The 26,102-nt window shown below is 37.7% G+C and overlaps 1 protein-coding gene across 3 annotated transcripts in view; it reads right to left on the bottom strand.

The window, feature by feature from the left end:
* ERH (ERH mRNA splicing and mitosis factor) overlaps positions 1-6,086 on the bottom strand; it is a 161,634-nt gene extending 155,548 nt beyond the window's left edge. The window contains exon 1 of one of the 3 annotated variants that reach the window (XM_044074005.1): positions 5,951-6,086. In XM_044074005.1, the coding sequence (XP_043929940.1) occupies positions 5,951-5,953 (3 nt within the window). In that variant the 5' untranslated portion in view covers positions 5,954-6,086. Of the gene's footprint in view, positions 1-5,661; positions 5,722-5,902 lie in introns of those variants that run through there. The other 2 variants (XM_044074003.1, XM_044074004.1) reach the window with 2 other exon arrangements.
* Positions 6,087-26,102: the final 20,016 nt, after the last annotated feature.

Here is a 26,102-nt window from a genome sequence, read left to right as displayed (position 1 = left end):
TGAACTGTTTTACTGAATGGCTGGTAAAGTCGAATAGGGAGCCTTGTCCTTATGTACAGTATAGGGGGGGTCTAGTGTTAGGGTTTGTAAGTGCTTGCTATGAGTTTTGAGCAAGTGCCGGGCTGAGAAATGAATGACTTGAGTGCTTAAGTTGAAAGTTTATCAAGTCCCCAGGGGTAAAATTGAAGAGGAGACTTTGTGGAGCCGAGAATAGTCATACCCTAGCTAACCAGCACTGCCCAGCATGCAAAATCAGGAAAATGCAGTTTGTATTGAAGGGAAATGAAAGAGATAGTTTACTGGCCATTTTGGGCTAATTTCTGGCCTGTAATCGCATTTTTCCCAGCATGTCAACGTATTCTGTGAAGCTTTCTTTTGCCTTATGAATCGTAACGAACATCTTGAAAAATTAACCTACAGGTGAACACTTTTCACTGTACCTGCAACATACTACTCGATTGTTGTCAGATGTATTCCTTTAAGGGTCAGAATAACAGCTATAATCTTGGTCACACCAACATGATGCATCATTTGATGCAGGAACCACCTCAACCTCTCTCCAAAAAGATGCTGTATGCATCAATTAATTTAATCTCCTACAGTCTGGAAAAAAAAAAAAGTATTCTCCAAGACCTTCCATCATATGCAACTCCCTAACTTGAGGCTGAGCAGATGAGTTCTATAATGCTGGGAGTCTTTTTCAGGCCACCACAAAAACTAACGTGACTGGCATGGGGGCTCATCACTCCAGTATGGTGGTACAAGGAGCACCTGACCATTGACTTACCAGTGTCAATATATCCAAATTCTCCCAGTCTACCTTTGTTGTTTGTCTTTTAGTTTTTTCCCGGTTAGGGGTCGCCACAGCGGAACTCCAGTCTGCTAATGATCGGCAGTCGATTTTTATGGTGACGAATTGCCAGCCCGACGCCCAACCTTCAGCAAAGGCACTCCCATTCATGCATGTCTTTCGGAGGCCACTCAACCACAGGGAGGACATGCAGACTCCACACAGAAGGCACTCCAGCCGAGAAACGAACAGGAGAACCTCTTGCTGCGAGGCAACAACGCTACCGCTGTACTACTGCGGCTTTCCCAGTCCACCTTGGTGGTGACTAAAATACCAAAAGGAAGAACTACCCAGGAAGACTATGGAGGGAAACTGTAGGCTTCTGCAGTTTACACTGACAAGATACAGTCACTTGGACAGCTGCCTCACTGGTACTTCATCTGCAAGAAAAACTCATGGTATTCTGGTGAAGCAGTTGGTAGGTCAGTGCCTTCTTTATAATATTAGTGCAGCGGTTAGCGTTGCCGCCTCACAGCAAGAGGTTCTCCGGTTCAATCCTCGTTTGGGGTGCCTTCTGTGTGGAGTCTGCATGTCCTCCCTGTGGTCACGTGGGTTTCCTCCGGGTGTTCCGGTTTCCTCCCACATCCCAAAAGACATGCTGTAGGTGGATTGGACACTTGGCCCTAGGTGTGAGTGTGTGCATGTGTATGCCTTCTGTGGAAGATTGGGCGCCGGGCTGGCAACTTGACACCATAAATCTCCACTACCAATCATGAGCGGACAGGTGATCCACTACCAATCATGAGCGGACAGGTGATCCGCTGTGGCGACCCCTAACCGGGAAAAGCCGAAAGAAGAAGAAGAAGATACAAGACTCGACATGCTTGGTTTTGACCAAGCATCTCTACGTTTTATGGACAAGGTCCCCAACAGAGGAATAAAAGGAAAGTTTTTCCATGACCCTTTTCCTAGAACAGCTAGACATTGATTGCATAGGTTGACACAAAGGAAGCAGATGCGAAAACCATTAGGAGCCTTGCCATACAAATCCCTTCTTTGCAATATTACATACAGGACTCGACATGCTCTTTTTTTTTTTTTTTTTTACCAAGCCTCTGCAAGTTTTATGGACATGGTCTCCAAGATGAAGGAATAAAGGACAGTTTTCCCCATGACCCTTTTCCCAGAACAACTGGACATTGATTGGCTACGCTGACACAAAGGAAGCAGATGCTAAAACCATTAAGAGCCTTACCATATTACACCCCTGCATTACTGTGCAAGAAGCATTTTTAAACAAACTAGAAAAAAAAAAACTTGGGCCTGCTATAAAGAAAATGACTACAGACAACTTTGATTAAACACTGGCATTCTACAATTACTATATACTCTGCCTCTACAGCGACAAACTTGTCTCAAAGTGCATTTGTTAAATGAACACCTGTATCATAACAGTTTCCTGCTTAACCAATACAAAGTGCATCTCTGCTCTAATAATCCATATTAGTTCAAAATGATTTCATGCTCAATACTAACTGCGGCTCTGTTCCGATTGTAAACACTGGCTCAAACTATAATGAAATCACATCACTTCTCTTGTTCAAATCCTCATGTGAAAAGTACATTTATTACAATATTTGATTACTCAAGATTGTATTCTTTGACACTAGAATTTCTACCCCTGGTTCATGGTTGAAAAGGGTCAGATCAGTCCAGTTACCAAAATGTAATTAAATAAATACAAACAAATAAAAAAATTACTACTAACAGACAACAGTTTTCTTCATTACCACACTAACCAATTCCTTACACATTTGTGCAAGTACAAAATCATTCCTAGAAAAACACAACACATACAGAAATTACATTTGCACCAGGTACTTTGGCAAATTTTTTACACCTAGAACCTTTGTACCCTAGCCATCATTGTAATGGAGAAATGCCCAGACAGACTTCTTGGTCAAAGATATATTACTATCTTCTAAAAGCTGTATTCAGACATTTCAGTTATCTCCTGCAAGCATGTCTACTCTTCCTTAGCAAAGACACAAGCAGGCCACATAACTGTTCAAAAACATAGAAGTGGTGCAAGGAACACACACAAAACAGAACATTAATCTATATGTTCAGTCTCAAAAAAATGGTAACACAGCAAGTCAGCGATGAAAGTACTTTAAGGAAAACTACAGAGGTTGTGTGCAATATGTTTTTAAGTACGAGGGGACACAGGCATAACGGAAAGACGAAACACAAAACGGGAGGTCCAAGAGTTTTTTTTTTAATAAAAATGGTGGTAAAATAACTACAATAGCATTTGTAAAATCTTAAATCAGAGAAAGAATTCAAGACAACATGGAAAAGTACAAGAATAATACAAATAGGAAATGTACAAAAGACTAACTTACCTTTCATTTCTCAACAGTCTACAATGTTTCTACATATTAAATGATTGGTTAAGAATCTATACAAAATTTATGACGAAGTTTTGTATTTTGCCTAATTTGTTAGAATTATTTAAACTGCATTTTTTGAAGACCATAAAGTTATTGTTCTTAAACCGTTTTGTAATAATTTTGAACTTTTCTCCCCGGGCTTTTGATGAAAATGCACTTCTAACCAGAGAGAGACTTTCCTCGTAATCAAATGTCAACAAATAACTAACTTGCTTACATGGTTTATAGGTTAGTACCAGGCTGACTGCCTTTGTGGGTCATTTTAAGCACAGTCAATTACCCCACTGGAGAATCAAACTCTGAACTTGGTGTCTGCAAGGTAAGAACCTTAACTATTGTGCCACTCCAACCCAGAACATTTTTTAAGCAGTAGAGATTCATAGGCAAGTACCAGGCTAGCTGTCCCCTGTGGTCCATGTTAAGCCTACACAATTTCCCTTTCAAAGGTGAGAAATTAAACCCTTGGTCTTGTGTCTTTAAGGTAATCACCTTAACTATTATACCAAGAGAGTACAAAAGTGGAAGACCTGGGATTCAAATCTGCAATTTTTTAGGCTATGCCCACGCTCAAAACCCAGATACCAACCTGCCCAGCTAATCCACCTTAGAAAAAAATAAGTCAAGGTAACAAGGAAAAATACAAAGTAATTTTTATAACCAATAACCTGCTTAATTGGAAAATACAGCTTATCCAATAAGCAAGTAACCCATCCTTGTACACCATAATAAGAGCTTCTCTGCTCTTACTCACACAACACAAGAGCTCACAAATCTTTCTGGGTTTGTGAATGCCACATCCCAAAATAAGCAACACAATAATGTTCTTGACCTTCTGACGTAACTGCTCAATTAGACCAACATTTGTACTCAGCATCACTAGCATCACCCCTTATCCAAAGCCAGCTTAAAAATGTAAGTAAGAGTTATTTTACTGTAAAATGTGTTAACTAGGCAAGTGTGATAACTTCAGTACAACTTTTCAGCCAGTATTCCAGTATGATGTATTGTATGTGTATATATATATATATATATATATATATATATATATATATATATATATATATATATATATATATATATATATACACACACACACACACACACACACACACACACACACACACATATATATATATATATATATATATATATCCACACACACAAGTACACATACAGATATATATATACACACACACACACATACATTGTATATACATACGTATATATTATATAAATACACATGCACACAAACGTATATATACACACATTCTATATATATCTATCTTTCTATGTATATATCATAATCTAAATATTTTATATAGACATACACACACGTACATATTCTAAACCACACATGGTCAAGCAGGGAATTACAAAATAAAACAGAAAGGTAAATTATGAGTCACTTGGGAGACCATCATTCTGAACTGTAGAAGAAACTGTTAAGAAACCTATTTCAGGAATGGAAAGAAAGTATGGAGGCTTTCTACTAGTGAGAATGCCAGCTATAACAGGGTTATTAATAACTGATGATGAAAACTTCAGCTGCATGGGGAGAAACACATGCGGTGGCTTACACAGCAGATAAAAAAAGGGAAATCTGCATCACCTTTGGACAAAAGAACCAGAGGTAAACAAAGAGTTATCCGGTGAAAAACAACACGTCAACGTGCTGCAAATGGTGTGAGTATGCATAATACAAAAACGTAAAAATGCAAAACAGTTTCAACTTAAAACCGTGAATAAGAACATAGTTTTAAAACAAATAATCACATTTTTTGAAAGAACGCAAGTGACAGTGTTAATATATGCAACAATGCATTGGTTAAATACTACAAAAATATTCAAGATTGCAGTTTACTGACTGAACAAACCTACATAGTCACTGAATCTGCAACTAATGAACAGCCCGCTGCTGCAAATCTTAGAAACAAAGAAAAAGAAAACCACCATAAAAATATTTACTTATCAAAGCACCACAAGTGTAATACAATCCCACTAGAGACCACGAAACTTTACACACAACTATGCAGAATAATTCTGGTTTTGCGAGACAAACTTAAACTGAAGATACGAACAAAACACTGCCTTTCAACCACTTTACGTTGTCTATGCCCTTACCACTAACACTATATACCTGCAATCCCAATCAGGGTCATATATGAACGCCTCATCTTTAAGAAACAATGACGTCTACGACCAGCATTACCATCCCCACAAAGATTAAAATACCAGCCAAAGGTGGTTGGCTTGATTTAAAGTTGTAGCAACTCCCATCCCAACTAAAAAGCAGGAAAATCATGTCAAACCAAGAACAAAGCTTCCACAACTGTGCATCATGACAAAAATAAACAGATAGCAACGTGGGAACTGACATTAGTCGCGGGAAGGACTAGTAAAGCGTCAATGAATACCCACCTCAGTTTGAAAGCCACGTTTATACAAACGACTTAATCTGGCCATCAGACATAAAACATTCTTATCCCCTCAAAAGCACTCTTTCTACCGCCATCCGTAACATATATGAAAACTGGCCTATCACTTGGGCACACGGGACTTAAATGATAACCTTGCTTAAACAGATGGACCAATAAAAGCTAGGCTGCATAAAAAGTAACCACAAACGAAAACTTATCACCTCTACCCAGAAAAATAGCACCTGTTTCTCCTTTGCCACAGCCAGTGCTACGTTTATCACTCCACTCACCATTGCAACTCCTTTTCAATTATTCTTAATTACTGACTAACTTTTTCTCTAGTAACTCTGCAAGAAATGGGTAAAAACCCGTTCCAAGTGAGTCCGAGCGCCACCGGAAAAGGGTCGCATTAGCCCGGAAGTAGTTGTGTCGTTTTCTACTCGCGACACCAATGAGAAAGAAATTATAACTGGCGGTGGGGTTTGATCTTGTTTTTGTAGTAGCTCGCCGGGTGTAGTCGTAATTTTTTTGACTTTTTGAGTTGGGGAATAACTAAAGGCAAACAGTGAAAATTAACAAAGGTTACCTGATTATGCCTTCTGCTTCTAAAACAAAACTAGAATCCTGTCATAATAAAATCACCAAATTTGCTACAAATAACCGCCACTCTTCCCATCACTGTATTGCATTAAGAAAACTTCAATGGCTTGAACTTCCATACTACTTGCTACTCCTTCAGCTTACTACCATTCATAAACTAATTCACAAACCACAAGACTGCCCAGACCTCAGCTCCTTGCTCACCATCTACACCCCTCCTAGATCACTATAGTCAGAACAGCAACACTTAAAGGGACAATCCCAGTGAATTTTTGTTTTGATTCAGCCTTTGCTTACATTTCAGGTTTGCCTTTCTGGGCGTGCTCACCTTTGGCTTAGGGGGGAGGGGGAAGAGTGTCTGCAGGAAGTTTCAAAGGTGACAGCCAAATTCCATCTGAAATTGTAGTTGCACTGACCATAGCTTTCCCTGTGAACCATTCATTACTTTAATCTGTGCATTTCACACATTCAGAAAAGCAGCCTTTCAGGCTTTTTACGAGTTGACTGCTGCTGCTTCTCTACAAAGCACATCAGTAATGCAAGTTTTTTAAAACATTAGTAAACATAGTTTTTTGCTTCTTTCATTTCATATTTTATTCTGTGGTGACTGTGAATCCAGGCCATCTACAACAATTTTATGACATGGCTTCTACCTATAGAAAGCATCTGAGTGAGACAAACAATAGTGGAAACCATAGTACTCTTTCTTTAATTTCATGTTTTACTCTGTTCTGATTTTTGAATACTAGCCTAGTGCAGTAACTTTCTGACCTGCTAATAATTCCATAGAAAGCAAGTGTGTGACAGAAGGTTGGAGCATTAGTAGTCACACTCTTCCATTCTTTTTTCAGCTTCTAGTTTGATATGTGCTGATTTCTGAATACTAATAGACAAATGCACTATTTTTGTGAGCGGGCTGCTTGTACATCTCTAGAAGCATGACTGATGCAAAGTTTAAAATTTACTATACATGCATCTTTTCCTTTCACTTCATATAGAAACTGTTGCAGAAAAGAGGAAAATCCCAGGATGCAAAATACTCTCTTACCAGCCTCAGTAAGAAGCTGAGATTCCTCATAAAATCCTCCAAAACTAGTTCCGAAAATAAAATTGCCAAAGATTCCAAGGACAACCACAAGGCATTCTATAACTATGTCAAGAATCTAAATGGCAATGCTCCGATCTGTTCTGAGCTACAACAGAATGGCATTAAATACACTGATCCCAAGGATATTGCCAATATCCTGGCAGATCGATTCAGTGCAAACTTCACCCCCCTAAAGGGCCCATCTCAATACCAAAAGATTGCCAAATTCCAGTAATCACGGCCACACAGGTTAAAAACACACTCTCCAAGGCTAAGAATACAGCATCCATGGGACCAGATGACATCCCCGGCTGTGTACTACATGAACTACAAAATGAACTGGCACCCCACCTAAGTACCATGTTCAATCATAGCCTCACCTCAGGCTTTGTGCCCACTGAAAGGCGCACAGCAATGGTTATTCCACTTCACAAAGAGGGAGCCACCATGGACCCTGGGAACTACCGCCCCATTAGCCTGGTGAGCCTGGTCTGCAAGGCCATGGAACGTATCATCATGGAACTTATAAACAAAGAAATTGGTAATGTCCAAACTATGGACCCCACCCAGTTCGGGTTTGTAAAAAGCAGATCATGTCTCCTAAACCTGACAGACTTCTTTGAAGCAGTCACCAAAGCTGTAGATGAGGGTAAGGTGGTTCAGACAGCCTATCTAGATCTCGCCAAGGCTTTCAACACCATCCCCCACTCTGGAATTATAGATAAACTCACTAAACTAGGTATAAATACCTATGTCACAAGATGGGCTGCCAACTGGCTCACTGACAGAACCCACACTGTGAAAGTAGCAGACTCCAAATCCAACTTCAGACCAGTGACAAGTGGAGTACCACAGGGTTCAGTCCTGGGTCCTCTCCTGTGTGGTATCTACTTCTCAGAAGTACAGGCTAACACAGAAGGTCTTTGGCTAATGAAGTTCACAGATGATTGCAAACTAGGAGCCATAATTGAAACTCCTAATTATGTGGACATCCTATAAAAGGGCCTCACTGAGACAGATGCCTGGTGTCAAAGCCATGGCCTCAAGCTCAATACCAAAAAGTGCATTGTCATCTCCTTTGGTAAAAACTCTTTACCCATGAACTACCACATAAGCGGTAGTCTACTTAACACAGAAAGTATGATAAGAGACCTTGGGACACAGGTTGGCAATAGTCTCTCCTTTGATAATCACATCGCCACAGTAGTCAGGAAATCCTTCTACATGGCACTCCTCATCACAAAAGGTTTCTCATCCACGAAAAAAGAAGTCATTGTTCCCCTCTACTCGTCACTCATTAGACCCATTATAGAGTACAATGCTCCTTTTGGTATGTACCTCACAAGACATCTACAACAACTGGAAAGGCTGCAGAAATACCTCACAAAGAGGATTACCAGCCACAAACAGATGCCCTACGCAGACCGTCTCAAAAAAATCCAGCTTTACTCCGTTGCATATCGCCTACTCAGTGGCGATCTCTACACAACATACAAAGCTATGTCAAACCCAGAGCTGTTGGACATGCTCCACTTAAAGAAATCCCAATCCTTCTTCACTATACGCTCTAGGGACCTAAACTTGGTCACCACAATAAACATGCTGGAGGGATAGATTTCTGTTACAGAGGCTTCCCATACTCTGGAACAAACTGCCTATCTATATCAAATAAAGTTCCTAATTAGCACTGTTCAAGAAAAATCTTGATGATTGGATGGGAAATAGGAAATCACCCCCGGGGATCACTTTTGTGGCTCTGCTCGACAGGGGCACAGGAAAATAATTTTCTAGGGTGGGGAAAGCCAGGGTACCTTTTCGGCTAGGCTTATATAGGCCCTAGGGCCAATAGCCTAGTACCTACCTATGAACCTATTTGAACTACTCAAAATCTGCAAGGCTGATGTAACAAATATATCAGGCTTATACCATGCAGCTTCTGTTGTACTATTTACAAGTATACTTGAATGTAACTGTATCAAGGAGTTCTACATTACCTAGTTGAAGGAGTGGTCACATAATTCTCATATAGTTTTACTTATATCTCATTGCTCGTACTGAGCAGCATAGCATATCTTTTAGTCATATTTTTTCCTTTCCTTTGTGCTCACATAGAAGTAGGTTAGCCACTGTATGTATAATTAATGAACTTGGAAATTTAAATGCCGGTCTGCAATCACTGTTTGTTTAATAATGAGATTAAGCTACTTTTGGGCACAGTTTTCACTAAAGTTTAATAATTCTGCATTTATGTTACTCAGTGAAATCCTGCATTTATGTTATTCAATGAAATCCTGCTTAATTTGTGATTTTGCAATTGCTAACTCACTTACTTGCTCCACATCATACATTTTAAATACTAAGATCAGAGTTGCTCTCAGATAAGTGGCTTTCAGGAAAAGATTAAAAAACGAGTGGCATAGAAACATGTATACATCAAATCAATTGCCTAAGACCTTCCCAGAAATGTGACCTTGTACAATGAAAAAAAAAACATCTAAAAAACTGAAATGCAGACAAAGCAAATCAACACCTGTGAGATTTTTTTAAGAAAAGTAATGATTTAATGTGTCTTAAACAAGCTAAACAGTATGGATAAAGCGGCTTTAGTGCTTCCGCCTTTGCGGTTGCGGCTGTATAGGAATTGAGTAAACAAGCCGTTAGTACATCGCCACACCTTTTCTGGTTTATATACATATTGTTTTTTTTTTTTTTACTTTTTCAGAAAATCTTGACCAATGACATTAATTTGCAGCTTGTAAGGTATTTTACTGTTCATTTTTATCAATAAAAGAAGTTTTGTTCCAGTTTTGCCAACTTGTGGTTTGATCGCTTGACTTTTGGATCTTCACTAAGCAAAGTTTTTTTACTTGAGCCCTGCTTGTGGATATTCTTTTTTACTACTGGAGTTACTGGATTTATTCTGTGGACTGAGTTGGGTGGCCCTCACTTCTGTGTATTTGAAGCAATGACAGCAGAAAGAGTAATGCTAAGAGTAGCAAAAGCAGCCACTGTGAAGTACTAGCAAAAACAGTAAGATACTACTAATGCTTTTCACGCTTGCACTAGTCAGACAAGCAGTGACAAAATCAGAAATAATAACAGTGGTGATGGCAGCACAGGAGCCAGTTTTGATAGATACTGTACCATTTAATCAGCACACTATCACATGCCATTCAAAATCTACACACATTACATCCCGATCTAACTGAGTCAGCAAACATTACAAAACACATAAAGCAATGGCTTTTTGCAGGTTTCAAGCCTATCGGCACACCCCAGTGTGGGATAATACACCATACTCCTGACCGCTATGTACATGATACTCAAGTTCACACAAGCTCGGAGGAAAGGAAAAGGAAGAAAAAAAAAACTGAATCTCGCATTTTCCCTCTTCGAGTCCTACTCCTCACATGCCCTGCTAATTGAGTAATCAAGCCATTAGTACATTGCCACAAATTTTGTTTTATTTATTTTCTTCAACTTTTTCAGAAAATCTGGGAAATCTTTATGTGACCTCAACCCTGGCATCAGTCTTACCCCAGTGCTGAAGTTATAACTAGATTTTTTTTTTTCATAAAAAAGCAATGTGAACTTTAGCCTGTGTCCACCATCGCAACCAAAATGAAAACTGACAGGAACGAAAAACTAAGGCAAAGCTGACACAGGGAAGCAAAGTGGGATTGGAACTGAATGTATACAGGATTTCTATGAGAAAATTGAGATTGTGGGTGGGAATGTGAGTGACGCGATTACATGGGCGTTACTTTGGTCAGCAGAAATGTAGACCTGAATTTTAAAGGCTGGGATTGTCCCTTTAAATCCACATTCATAAACCTAACCTAGCAGCAGGTAACATACCTCTCAAGTGTACCTCATTACGAGGAACGTACCTCATTTGGGGTCTTAAAAAGTTCATGTTCCTCGAAGTTCCACATTGAAAGACTCTGTACACATTCAGTGTTAGGAATTTTTTTTAAGTGAAATCCATTGTAAATAGAAATTAATAATATTAATTAATTAATTAAAAGATCTTTTTTATAAGTAAAACCAACATATTTTAACTATCCTATGACCTTCCTAGTTGAAGTTGTTAGTAAGCCATTAGTATGTGTTGCACATTTTGCCCATTTGTTCCACATTATGAAGGCTAGTGTTCCTCATTTTGGACACAGAAGGTTGAGAGCTATGGCAGGTAAGCTTCTATACTCCCGGACCATAGCTAAACTTTGGAATAACCTCCCTTCTCTCTGCATTGAACACTCCCCTCCAAGTTTCAGAATTGCTCTACAAAATTACCTTTCCTCAAAGTGGATTTGTAATTGCTCTTCCAGGCCTCCTACTCCTCACTATGCCATCACCTGATGTCTTCACTCTCCAGGACTACTCCAGCTCATATACTAGCCCCACTCTCTATTTTACTCTTCTCTCTCCCTTCTCATGTTTCACCTCAGCCTACCTACCCTCCCTAATAGTTATCCTTTGTATTGAATATTCCCTTCAGGGGAACCCCTGTTCATAAATATTACCCTTTGCAAACTAATTTGTTTTCTTCCGTAATACATTGTAGCCCTTCTGTACTCAATTATACTTTATTGTGATAATTTACTAAAAATGACACAGAAGTCTGAAACTTATGATTATTTTTGAAACCAGTGAATTAAGTTTCATTTTAAGCTGTACATATGGTACTTCAGGATTATGCTGATTGTTTGCTACTCTGTGTCTTTTATGTGTTAAGCTACTCTGTATTTTTGTACTCTGTTGTTTTTGTGATATTGGAGCTTTTCTCGCTGGGCCTCCACTGAAAATGGGCTCATTCTTGCCTAGTGGACTTTCCTGGTAAACAAACAGCAATAAATAATAAATAAATAAATCTTTAGACGCCATTACTTCGGAGATACAGTTTTCTCCTGCAATGTTGAACAAATTGTCGAAAACCAAACTGATCCACAGCGTATGGGTGGAAAGCATGTTAGGTCTGAGCTCCACACCTTGATCTTTAATAAATTTGACATATTTTAATTACTTGTTTTTTGTTCGGATGCTATACATATTAACACTGTCAAGGCCACCTTGGTGAAACTATGTTTTGTGTTTTATCATTGTAACTGACATTAAAATGCATAAATAAGGTTTCAAGAGTCTTTTGATTTTCCTTTAATACTTCTCCATGTGTTTTGGAATGCAAATGACCTGGTGTTTGAAGATATATATATATATATATATATATATATATATATATATATATATATATATATATATATATATATATATATATTTTTTTTTTTTTCTTCTTCTTTCAGCTGCTCCCGTTAGTGGTTGCCACAGCAGATCAACTGTTTCCATTTCTTCATGTCCTCTGCATCTTGCTCTGTCACACCAACCACCTGCATGTCCTCTCTCACCGCATCCATAAACCTTATCTTAGGCCTTCCTCTTTTCCTGTTACCTGGCAGCTTCATCCTTAGCATCTTTTTCCCAATATACTCTGCATCCCTCCTCAGCACATGTCCAAACCAATGTAATCTTGCCTCTCTGGCTTTGTCTCCAAACCTTCCAACCTGGGCTGACCCTCTAATATACTTATTCCTAATCCTGTCCATCCTCGTCACACCCAGTGCAAATCTTAACATCTTCAACTCTGCCACGTCAGGCTCTGACTCCTGCCTTTTTGTCAACGCCACTGTCTCCAACCCGTATAACATAGCTGGCCTCACTACCCTCTTGTAGACCTTCCCTTTCACTCTTACTGGTACTCGTCTGTCACAAATCACTCCTGACACTCTTCTCCACCCACTCCATCCTGCCTGTACTCTCTTCTTCACCTCTCTTCCACACTCACCATTACTCTGAACTGTTGATCCCAAGTACTTAAACTCATTCACCTTCACCACCTCTACTCCCTGCATCCTCACCATTCCTCTGTCCTCCCTCTCATTCACACACATATATTCTGTCTTAGTCCTTCTGACCTTCATTCCTCTTCTCTCTAGAGCATATCTCCACCTCTACAGGGTGTCCTGCACCTGTTCCCTACTCTCACTACAGATCACAATGTCATCTGCAAACATCATAGTCCACGGGGACTCCTGTCTGATCTCATCTGTCAACCTGTCCATCACCATTGCAAATAAGAAAGGGCTCAGAGCTGATCCTTGATGTAATCCTACCTCAACCTTAAACGCATCAGTCACTCCCACCGCAGACCTCACCGCTGTCACACTACCCTCGTACATATCCTGTACCACTCTTACATACTTCTCTGATACTCCCGACTTCCTCATACAATACCACAACTCCTCTCTAGGCACCCTGTCATATGCTTTCTCTAAATCCACAAAGACACAATGCAACTCCTTCTGACCTTCTCTGTACTTCCCCATCAACACTGTCAGAAGCAAACATCGCATCTTTAGTGCTCTTTCCTAGCATGAAACCATACTGCTGATCACTAATCATCACCTCCCTTCTTAACCTAGCTTCCACTACTCTTTCCCATAACTTCATGCTGTGACTGATCAGTTTAATCCCTCTGTAGTTATTACAGCTTTGCACATCACCCTTATTCTTAAAAATCGGTACCAAAACACTTTTTCTCCATTCCTCAGGCATCCTCTCACTTTCCAAGATTTCATTAAACAATTTAGTTAAAAACTCCACTGCCATTTCACCTAAACACCTCCATGCTTCCACAGGTATGTCATCTGGACCAACAGCCTTTCCGTTCTTCATCCTCTTCATAGCTATCCTTACTTCCTCCTTGCTAATCCACTGCACTTCATGATTCACTATCTGCACATCATCCAACCTTCTCTCCCTCTCATTCTCTTCATTCATCAACCCCTCAAACAACACACTCTCCTTGCTTGTGAGTACGTTTTCCTCATTATCCTTTATCACCCTTACCTGCTGCACATCTTTACTAGCTCGGTCCCTCTGTCTAGCCAATCGGTACAGGTTCTTTTCTCCCTTCTTAGTGTCCAACCTTTTATACAACTCTTCATACGATTTTCACAAATTCGAAATAGTGCATGGAATGCTCACTGCAGCGAAAGTGAACTTAATCGAAAGTGCACTTACGCGAAGTTCAGTACAACAAACAGGTGTTGTACTGAACTTCTGTGCAGTACTCATGGACCTTAGGGTTAGGGCATAGGTATGGGCTATCCTCTTACTATGACCCGTGCCCTATCCCTAAGGTCCGTGACTATCGCACCATAGTGGAGGGCATAGCTTATTTTTTATGTCCTCCACTCTGTGCTGCGGTGCTTTCGGTGAAGTGCACTTACATGAAAGTTCACTTTCATTAAAGTGAACTTTCGCAGAAGTGAGGCTTGCTATTACAAGTTCAAAGTAGTGAACTTTCGTTCTTGTAATAGGAATCCATATATATATATATCTATATATATATATATATATATATATATATATATATATATATATATATATATGTAACAGGCACAACGAACAAAATGCTGCAACTTAAAAAAGCGTCTTTATCTGAACATCGTCAACAGTCCCAGATTTTGGCAAAAGGTATTTTTAGTGCTGCATAGCTGTTCCTCCAACACATGTCAATTGCCTCTGTCTGGCTAATTTTGCTGATGATTATAAATTAGGAACTCTCATTGAATCCCATATTGACACAAATGTTTTCCAGGAGGGTTTGACAAAGGCAAACAACTGGTATCAGAGGCATGGGCTAAAACTAGATGTCAAAAAATGCATAATAGTATCTTTTGGGAAGTCATCCACCCATGACAACACACCCCTTAGAGGTAACCCAGTAGTCAGAAACTTAGTAACACACATAGAGTAATCTAGCCTTTGACCATCAGGTATCTGCAATTAGGAATTCATTTTATGTTGCACAACTTATAAACAAAGATATGGCATCTAGGTCCAAGGAAGTCATTGTTCCACTGTGTTCGGCATTTATCAGACCTTTCATTGAGTACAATGCCCCCTTTGGTATGTACTGAACCAGGCATATCCAACAACTGGAATGTCAACAGAGTTTCCTCACTAAAAGAACACAGGGAATAAGTAACATGCCCTATGTAGACCACCTCAAGGCCTATCCCTATATTCTCTCTCCTACAGGCTGTTGAGGGGAGATCTATGCCAGGCATACAGGGCATTTTCAGACCCCACTCCGATGGACCTTCTGCATATCCACAAAAGAAACAGCATCGGAATTACCTGTTCTAAAGACTTAAAACTTTGCCTGTGATATAAATAGGACCTGCTGGAGAGATGGGTATATATCCCAAAGACTACCTTATCTCTGGAATAGGCTCCCCATCCACGTGAAGCAGAGTTCCTCCCCATTGCAATTCAAGTGGAATTTGGACAGTTGGATGGCAAACAGGAAATTCATCCCTGGTTTGGCACCTGTCTCTAATAGACACAGGCAGCCTGTAAATGGTTTATCTCCCCGGCCCCACTTGTAAATATTTCATCTCCCAAGCTCCTGCTTGGGTACCAGAATTTGTCAGAGATTTGGAATGCATGGCTAGGATTAAATAGACCCTTGTGGTCATTAGCCTAGTAAACACCTATGAACAACTTATGTACGTGCATAGTCACATGATCAACTGTAAGACATGCACAAATACACACACACACACACACACACACACACACACACACATATATATATATATATATATATATATGACCTAGCTACCTATATGTTTAAAAAAGTTAAATATAATAAATGTATTTATTTCAATGTCTTTCAACTTTTCCCGGTTAAACTCTGGTCCGCTAATGATTGGCAGTGAATTTTTACGGTGCTGAGTTGCCAGCCCAGCGCCCAACCTTCAAAGAAGGCAAACCCATTCACACACGCACCTACCTGCATGTCTTTAGATGTCACTCAACCATGGGGAGGACATGCAGACTCAACACAGAAGGCGCTCCAGCCAAGAATCAAACAGGAGAACCTCTTGCTGTATATATATTAAATACTTTAAAAAGTTTATAACTCTTTATGAGTATTATTACACCCAGTACTGACATATAACTCATTTTTCCTTCTCATTTAGAATAGTATGTTTGTAACTAGGAGGGGATTCATCTACCACCTGATCAATACTTAATAAAAGTAAAAACAGCTCCCTCATACACCAGTGTGTGACTATAGCGAACATGTCTGTCTTACTTGCATCTGATGCCACTCGGATGCAGCGGGATTCTTTGCTTCCATTGACATGAGGTCTGCCCTTCATAAAAGACCCCACAATAGCAAACCACCATATAAACACCCCATCTGGAAACATATATACAATTCCATCTAATGCTGAATATTCTGTGGTGTTCATAATCAGTTGTACATATATGGCCATAATATGAACATTTCCCACAGGGAACACTCTCTCCTGTTAATGAAGTGAAAACTTTGACCATATAAACCTTTCTTAATGAGCGCAAAAATGTTCAGTTAAATGTTTACCTTCCTACTGACAAAATATATCATTATCCAAACTGCACCAATACTTTAATTTTTTTATTTATTTTTTGTTTACTGGCATAGTCTGACTGGGCCATTGCAAGGCCCCTTTTCCAGTGGAGTCCTGGGGGAGAAAAGCTCCAAATACAATTTTAGCATAGACAATAATTGTATACATAGTCAAAATACACACTATGGATATGAGGAAAGATTTTGAATTTAAAAATAGAAACTATAATGAAATATAATAAGTAAATTAAAAAAATTGAATCCTGAGAGAAGAGTTAAAAAAAAATCAAAGGTGAGTATGAATTAGGAATGTATGTAGTACTAATTTAATTCATTTAGTTTTTTATTTGTCCTTTGGTAACCGGGAAAGTCCAACTGAGTCAGTGACCCATTTTCAGAACAGGCCTGAAGATAAAAGTTCCACAGCAGATTAAAAATCATTTAAATGATAGTTGATAAATAATTATACACAACAGAAGAAAAGCCCCACAACAGATTAAATATCTTACAATGTGTTGGGGAGAAAGGCTCCACAAACACATGTAAAACAGTTTACGATAGCTGAGAAGTAATTGTATACATGGGGAGAAAGGCCCCACTACAGATAAAACACTTTACAGTAGATAAGTTGCACCTTGTAAGCAAGGGGATAAGAGCCCCCACAACAGATAGAAATACATTTACAGAATATTGCTAAGAGAAATTCAAGAATACAGTGGGGTACTGCAAGTAGCATGACACTTTGCAAAAGTGGATAACCTATCTCGAGTAAAGTAATACATAATTATTCAAAATATTGACCATAGTTTTTAATAATATATGGAGATAAGAAATACTAGAGTATTCAGATGTCAAAATAGCTAGAGTAATACAGTGAGATGAGGAGTAATGTACAGGAGAGAAATTAAGGACATGAAGAAAGAGAGAGTTGTTTAGTATTAGAGAGCTGAGAATGTTATAGAAGGACATTAGAGAGGAATTAAATAGTAATAGTTAAGGTCAGCTACGAGGATGCAGAGGTAAAAGAGCGTTCATTAGTAGTATGGTATCACTAAGGTGAGAGCTACGTTTGATTTTAGACCATTACTACTTGCTAAGACATGGTGGTGTTAGTGATTCAGAGTGAGAAAGGCATAGTTATAGTGAACAGGTGGTTGTGAATCTGTTTTGAGGGTTGTGCAGGTACAGACGTCAGATATTTTTTAGGTTGGTCTGATAGGTTGCTAATATGTTTAAGGGATAAGGGGATAGACTTCCAGGAGTGGGCTGCAGAGCTGGAATACAGAAAGTTTCCTGCTGACAGGTGTCATTTGTAGATCACAAGGAACATTTTGTTTTCAGATTGAAGTGGCTTAGTGGGGGTGTATCTGTGCAAAAAGTGTAGTAGGGCTTTGCTTTGTTCTGATTTGTATACTAATTTGTGGACTAGGAGTAGTTGAGCTTAAGTGAGTTGCTTGGGTAATTTAAGCCACTCAAGCTGTTTTAGGGCTAAGCATTGATTGGTTCTGTTTGATAAGTTAGTGGCAAATTGTACTATTTTATTTTAGCACTGGTTTAGTTTATTTTGGATGGAAGCTTGAAGGTTAAGCAGTACTGGGGAGTCATATAGTAAGGTGAGAATTAGGAGTATAGAGGTTTTCGGAATTAATCAGTTTAGTATTTTATTTGTTTGTTTGTTTGTTTTATAGACTGTCCCTAACATATGGTGATTTATTTTTTGATAACCTGTTACACATGTAAATCAAATTTTAGATTATCATCAATTGTCATGCCTAGTAGTTTGGTATGGGGATGACTTCTGTAGTGGTTTTATCAGAAGCTGCCATTGCAAAATTTGGTTAAGGCATGTAAGGGCATTTGGAAGGAATAATAGTAGCTTTGTTTTATTTGTTTTTTTTTTATTAGAAGTCGAGAGTTATTGTGCCAACTGTCAGTTGATGAAAATGAATTTTGGGTAATAATTTGTATAGTAATTAGGTTATTGAAATTACAGATTAAAATGTCATCTGCTTATTGCATTAGGTATGCTTGACATTTGGAGGAGCGAACTTTGTCAGTAAATATGTTGAGAAGCAGTGGCCATAGTATAGAACCTTGAAGAACACCTGTTTTGACAAGTAGGAGGGACAAGTATGAGTTATCCATTTAACAGGCTGAAGTCCCTTGGAGAGGTAGCTTTAGAACCAGTTTGATAGGTCAAGTGAAGAAAGTTGTTTTAGAGATAGGCTGTGGGAAGAGGTATAGAATTTTTTTTTTATTGATTTATGCTTTGTCGACCAGATTAGTCTCACTAGGCTGATGGCCTCTTTTCAGGGAAGACCTATGGTGGTATTTATACTACTAGGGAAAATGTGGCGAGGGCATCAGTGAGATTCCCCTACTCATCTTTGTTGTGACTGGGACCCATTTTGGAGGACCACTTCCTGTTTCCATTCCAGATGGAGAGATGGCCCAGAGAAACAGGGAGGCAGATGGAGCGAGAAGGAGATGATGGAGTGGTGAAATAAATAGAGATGAAAGCAAATACTGAGACCAGAGATTGTGTGCATGATTCTGGCGAAATGTTTCAAAGAAATCTGTTTGAAAGAGATGATTCAGCAAATGATGGATGTGTAATTATAACCCTTCAGTAGGGACGGTTGTGAGATGATTTGCTTAAAGAAAAGGTGGTGCCAAAAAATGAAGGAGTTGTTTCCTGGGGGAACATTATGGAGAAAATGCAAAAGGAGGATGCAGAGACAATCCTGAAGAATAGTGGTAAGATGGAAAAGAAAACATAAACAGAAAAAGTAAAAGAAGGCAAAAGTGGAGTAGCAGAAAATAAGCAGAAGAAAATGAAAAACTGAAGTATGTGGTAAAGATTGAAAGTAAAGAAGGCAAAGAAGTGGACAGGTATAAAGCGTGTGACAATTTAATAGCTTCTTTGGTTGTAAAAACATGTGTGGTAAGACCATTTATTCTTATTAATAGACATATTTTGTGACATTATATTTGAGACTGTTTTTAATGAAAATGTTTTTGTGGAGAATATGAAAAAGAAAGACTGTAACCCATGGAACTTTTATGTAATAAAAGCATTTATTGGGGGAAACAAAAAGAAAACCTGTGTTCAATTCTGAACAGATTGTGAAAGTGATAAGAATTAAACGTTCTTGAACTACAGAACAATTAACCGGTAAAGAACGTTAGCTCTCCCTCAAAAGCAGTTCCAGCTATTATCAAAAAATCTCAGCAAAGTCCACAGCAGCAATCCAATAATTTTATTATACAAATACAGCGATAATCCAACAGTTAAGCGCTTTCATTTGCTTCACAGCAAGCTTCATCAGAATGCTGAAAAATGAGCCTACTAACTTTTAAATAAACTTTTTGGTGCCAAAACCAAACTGTTTGAATACTTTCCTTTAAAGAGATATTGCAACAATATGTCAAAATACAACTGGCGATAAACTGATATCAATACTTACATCTCAAATTATCATAATCACAAAAAATGTATATGCATAAGCATATAAAATTAAAATGAAACTAAAATAAAATTAAACATGCAATAAGTGACACATGCGAACAATATATAAGTGTAAAACTGATAAAATATGACCTTCTAACTCCTACTATATATAATTTTCTATTGAATTGTCCTATGTACATTATTAAGCATGTAACATATATAAATATAAACATTGTTGAAAATAATCAACTCAGAAATATATAAAAAGCAATACATATGTAATGTCTATATAGTTTGAATATAAAATACACTATAATATAGTGTGAAAGACATCACACGAATCTATAACTACCTGTAAAAAACTAAATGTATACTAATATAGTCTAATGTGAGTCCACATGGACCCAAATTACACTTGAATACTGTATAACGTTGTCAATCCATAGCTAATAAGGGTTTAATGGAAATGACATCATTCGGTCCTGGTGGATTAGAAGAATCCAAAAATACTTGCCACCAGTATTCTTTGTAGAACAGCAGTCCTTTAAAATCTCCCCCCTTAATGTCTATTAAAACACTATCTACTATAGCAAAATTGAAATAGTGTCTATCACCACACTTTTTAATGTGTCTGTACAGTGCATTTTTTTCATCTTTGGTTTTGATACTATATAAATGTGCATATATGCGCTTTTTAAATTTCCTTTCAGTTTTTCCTATGTAAAAACTGGGGCATATCATGCATTTAGCCAAATATATAATCATTTTTGTGTTACAATTTCCCTGTTTAAACCTAATTCTTGTTCTATTTACATTCTCTAACACAATACTATTTTCCTGAAATATTGTGTTACATTGATTACAATTTCCACATTTTTTAGTATAAGTGTTATGAGACCCTATGTTCAAATTGCTTCTCTCTAAGTAGTTCTTAATATTATATCCCATCTTAAACACAAATTGTGGTCCAGTCCCTAATATTCTAACTAATTGTTCATCAATTGAAATGATGTTCCAGCTTTCTGTCATGATTTTCTTTACTTTACCCACATATGGTCTGTACTCAAGCACACATCTTTTGCCATATGATGAACTGTCAACCAAGATGTGATGAGTTGTTCCATTATTCGCCCCAACCTCATTGTTAGATCCCAACAGAGGTTTATATTTGCTTCCCCATTCTTTGATAACTACTTGACTAACTCTAGCCATCATCTTTGCATCATACCCTCTGTCCTTGAACAAAGCCGTAATAAATACTATTTCCTCTAGCATGTCATCATATGTAGAAGTCATCCTTATAGCACGAATAATCTGCCCTTTGTAAATATTGGTGAATTTGCTCCTGGGATGATTACTGGTAAATTCTATGTAGCTGTTAGAATATGTATTTTTTCTGTAAATTCTTGATTTCAATCCTGTTCCTACTTTGGAAACAAATGTATCTAGGTATGGTACACCATATTAATTCCTAGATGAAGTGAATTTCAGATAGCTACTACTCTGATTTAAATAGTCTAAAAGTTGATCTAGTATGATACTACTACCTTTCCATAATATATAAATGTCATCTAGGTATTGTGAATAATATTTGATATATTTCATATATACACTACTTAACACTTTAGTCTTTTCCCAATCAAGCATAACCAGATTGGCGTATATGGGAGCACAAGCTGCTCCCATAGCTATGCCTCTGGTTTGCCTGAAAAGTTCACCCTCAAATTGGATGTAATTATGTTCTAATACCAAAGACATCATATCCAATAATAAACAAGCTTTGTCCCAGTCTAAATCCACATGTTTATGTATACTATTGGCAAATGCCTCTAGTCCTTCAATTCTGGGGATGCACGAAAATAGATCTATCACATCTATAGTGACGAAAAGCATGTCCTCACTCCAAGATAAGGTGGGATAATTTTTCAAAAATTCCCATGAGTCCTTGACCATATGTGGGATTTTTTTGTAGATGTGTTTTAAATAGACATCAATAACTGAGCCCATGGGAAATGTTTTTTACTCCCAGAAATGATTGGCCTAAATGAGGGCTTATCTGTGTCTTTATGGACTTTGGGGATCCCAGCTATAGATGCAAGCTTAGGATGTTCGACTTTGATAAAATTATAAGTGGCCATCGTTATTCTATTGTCAATCAAAAATTCTTCCTGATGTAAATCAATTCTTCTGTAGGCAATATTAATTTAATTCACAGACACAGTCTCATAATTCCCTGAATTATGTAAAAAATCAAACAGTCTTGAAGTGTATGCTAAGTTGTCATATATAACTATACCACCCCCTTTGTCGGGTTTCATGACCCTAATAACCCTATCATTTCTCAATTCCTGTAGGACCATATGTTCTTCTATAGATAAATTATAATTGGTCCTAATTCCACATATGTGGTTTTGTAACTTGTATATCTGTTGTGTTACAGTCCTATCATAAATAGAAATTATGGGATGCATGGGGGGCACAAATGTACTCGTCTTTTTCAAGCCTTTATGCAAAATGTCTTGATTGATACTACTAACTTTCTCTGAAGAATCCTTAAATAAAATACTGAGATTTAATTTTCTAATATATTTCTTGCTTTCACTAATACAGTCTACAAGCCTAAATTTTAAGGTAGGGATAAACTTCATCCCTTTAGAGAGTAAGTCGAAGTGTATAGCCTTCAATGAATAGTCAGTATAATTATAAATGTTGAAATTTTTATAACTATAAATTACACCTTCTTTCTTGATTCTCTCACTTATATGATTAACCAAATTGTTATCTCAAATCAGTGTCCCCTTCCCCTCTTTTTTAATTAATTTCTCTTGTCCGTGACATACTGTTGGTGTCCCCGATTGTCCTGATGTATTTGCCTTCTCCAATTCCTCCCCCCCATTTCCAATCTCTTTGTCTTCCCCTGCTCTCTGATTGAAAAAAAAATGTGATCGATTGTCCCTCTGATGTCCATAATAAGTGTTACCATGGTCAAACACCTCGTAAGAGGTATTATTGGGATGATTGTTATTCCCTTTGTATTTATCCCAAAGATATGCCCTACCCTTACTGTATTGTTCCATATCTCTACAAAATGTTTTATTTTTGCGAATATGAACTTGTTTGATGGCATTGTCAGCCATGTTAAACTGTTTAACATAAAGTTTTTCCCATTGTGAAAACAATAAGTCATTTCTAATAATCTCATTTAACTCTTCCACTTCTTGCATAGGTTTAGCCAGTTTTTCATCATTAAATTTAATTAACATATGCATATATTTAAAACCACATTGGTCAAAAAACAAGTTAAACTATTTTTCAATATTATCAGTAATTTCTATCCCTATAGGGTACTTAAAAAACCTAAGTCCCATAGGGACTATTTTGTTTTCCATACATTTAGTCAAATATGCATTGTCCAATTTAATATTATTTATATTATTCAATTTCTTACCTAAAGCAAAAATATTGTCCTTAAGTGTACCTGCAGGTACAGAAAATCTACGATTTTCGTATTCAATATTGTTGTTATCAAACATACAATTTTTGTCCAAAAATTTTTTTAAAAGATGGTTCGACTTCCCATTCGTCATATCAGATATAATTGGCACATCTGCAACAGTCCATATCTTTTATCAACACCGGCAACTAGGTCAGTATGACCATAGGACATGTGAGACATGACTCTCTTGGGTTTAGTACCCACTAGCTTAGCTTCTAGTTCTATGTCACCAAAAGACCAGTCAAATGTAAAGTCCGAAGGACCAATCTTACTACTGCTCCTCTGGTCAATAGAACTATGCATAGCTGGTAGGTCTATCGATCTTTCACAGTCCCTACCAGTACCCTGGCTGTTTGGAATCCCAGGAGTGTATGAAGTAAAACTGGGAATGTCACAATTGTTGTCCAAACTATTATTAAGTACCGTCGGTACTCTAAAATAAGTGGCACCATTCGTATTAGCTACTGGAGACTCTGATACCACTGCAACTTTGCCAGAGTCAAAATTGGTATTGCCGGAATCGGCAAAGAAATTTCCAAACTTAGTAAGTAATACTGAAAGCCTGCTGAATTCACCCCGCAGTCCCGCTAGCTCCACCTGAACTCAAGCCATCTCTCCACTTGGCAAACTGGGGGGAGTACATGGTGGGTCGTCTCGATCAGACTCCATGAGGACAAGTTGTGAAAGTGATAAGAATTAAACGTTCTTGAACTACAGAACAATTAACTAGTAAAGAAAGTTAGCTACCTCTGTGTCTTGAGATGCTCTCCCTCAAAAGCAGTTCCAGATATGATCAAAAAATCTCGGCAAAGTCCACAGCAGCAATCCAATAATTTTATTATACAAATACAGTGATAATCCAACAGTTAAGCGCTTTCACTTGCTTCACAGCAAGCTTCATCAAAACGCTGAAAAATGAGCCTACTAACTTTTAAATAAACTTTTTGGCGCCAAAACCAAACTGTTTGAATACTTTCTTAAGTTTTTAAGGTTTTTTAAGTACCCTATGGGGATTGAAATTACTGATAATATTGGAAAACAGTTTAACTTGTTTTTTGACCAACATGGTTTCAAATATATGCATATGTTAATTAAATTTAATGATGAAAAACTGGCTAAACTTATACAAGAAGTGGAAGAGTTAAATGAGATTATTAGAAATGACTTATTGTTTTCACAATGGGAAAAACTTTATGTTAAACAGTTTAACATGGCTGACAATGCCATCAAACAAGTTCATATTCACAAAAATAAAACATTTTGTAGAGATATGGAATGATACAGTAAGGGTAGGGCGTATCTTTGGGATAAATACAAAGGGAATAACAATCATCCCAATAATACCTCTTACGAGGTGTTTGACCATGGTAACACTTATTATGGACATCAGAGGGACAATCAATCATATTTTTTTTCAATCAGAGAGCAGGGGAAGACAAAGAGATTGGAAATGGGAGGGAAACTGGAGAAGGCAAATACATCAGGACAATCTGGGACACCAACAGTATGTCACGGACAAGAGAAATTAATTAAAAAAGAGGGGAAGGGGACACTGATTCGAGATAACAATTTGGTTAATCATATAAGTGAGAGAATCAAGAAAGAAGGTGTAATTTATAGTTATAAAAATTTCAACATTTATAATTATACTGACTATTCATTGAAGGCTATACACTTCGACTTACTCTCTAAAGGGATGAAGTTTATCCCTAGCTTAAAATTTAGGCTTGTAGGCTGTATTAGTGAAATCAAGAAATATATTAGAAAATTAAATCTCAGTATTTTATTTAAGGATTCTTCAGAGAAAGTTAGTAGTATCAATCAAGACATTTTGCATAAAGGCTTGAAAAAGACGAGTACATTTGTGCCCCCCATGCATCCCATCATTTCTATTTATGATAGGACTGTAACACAACAGATATACAAGTTACAAAGCCACATATGTGGAATTAGGACCAATTATAATTTATCTATAGAAGAACATATGGTCCTACAGGAATTGAGAAATTATAGGGATATTAGGATCATGAAACCCGACAAAGGGGGTGGTATAGTTATATATGACAACTTAGCATACACTTCAAGACTGTTTGATTTATTACATAATTCAGGGAATTATGAGACTGTGTCTGTGAATGAAATTAATATTGCCTACAGAAGAATTGATTTACATCAGGAAGAATTTTTGATTGACAATAGAATAACGATGGCCACTTATAATTTTATCAGAGTCGAACATCCTAAGCTTGCATCTATAGTTGGGATCCCCAGTGTCCATAAAGACACAGAGAGCCTCCCATTTAGGCCAATCATTTCTGGGAGTAAATCAAAAACATTTCCCATGG

This window comes from Protopterus annectens, chromosome 6.part0, assembly GCF_019279795.1.
Source record: "Protopterus annectens isolate FY-2018-M chromosome 6.part0, PAN1.0, whole genome shotgun sequence".
NCBI lineage: Eukaryota > Metazoa > Chordata > Ceratodontiformes > Protopteridae > Protopterus > Protopterus annectens.
This window is presented reverse-complemented; position numbering and strand designations above follow the sequence as displayed.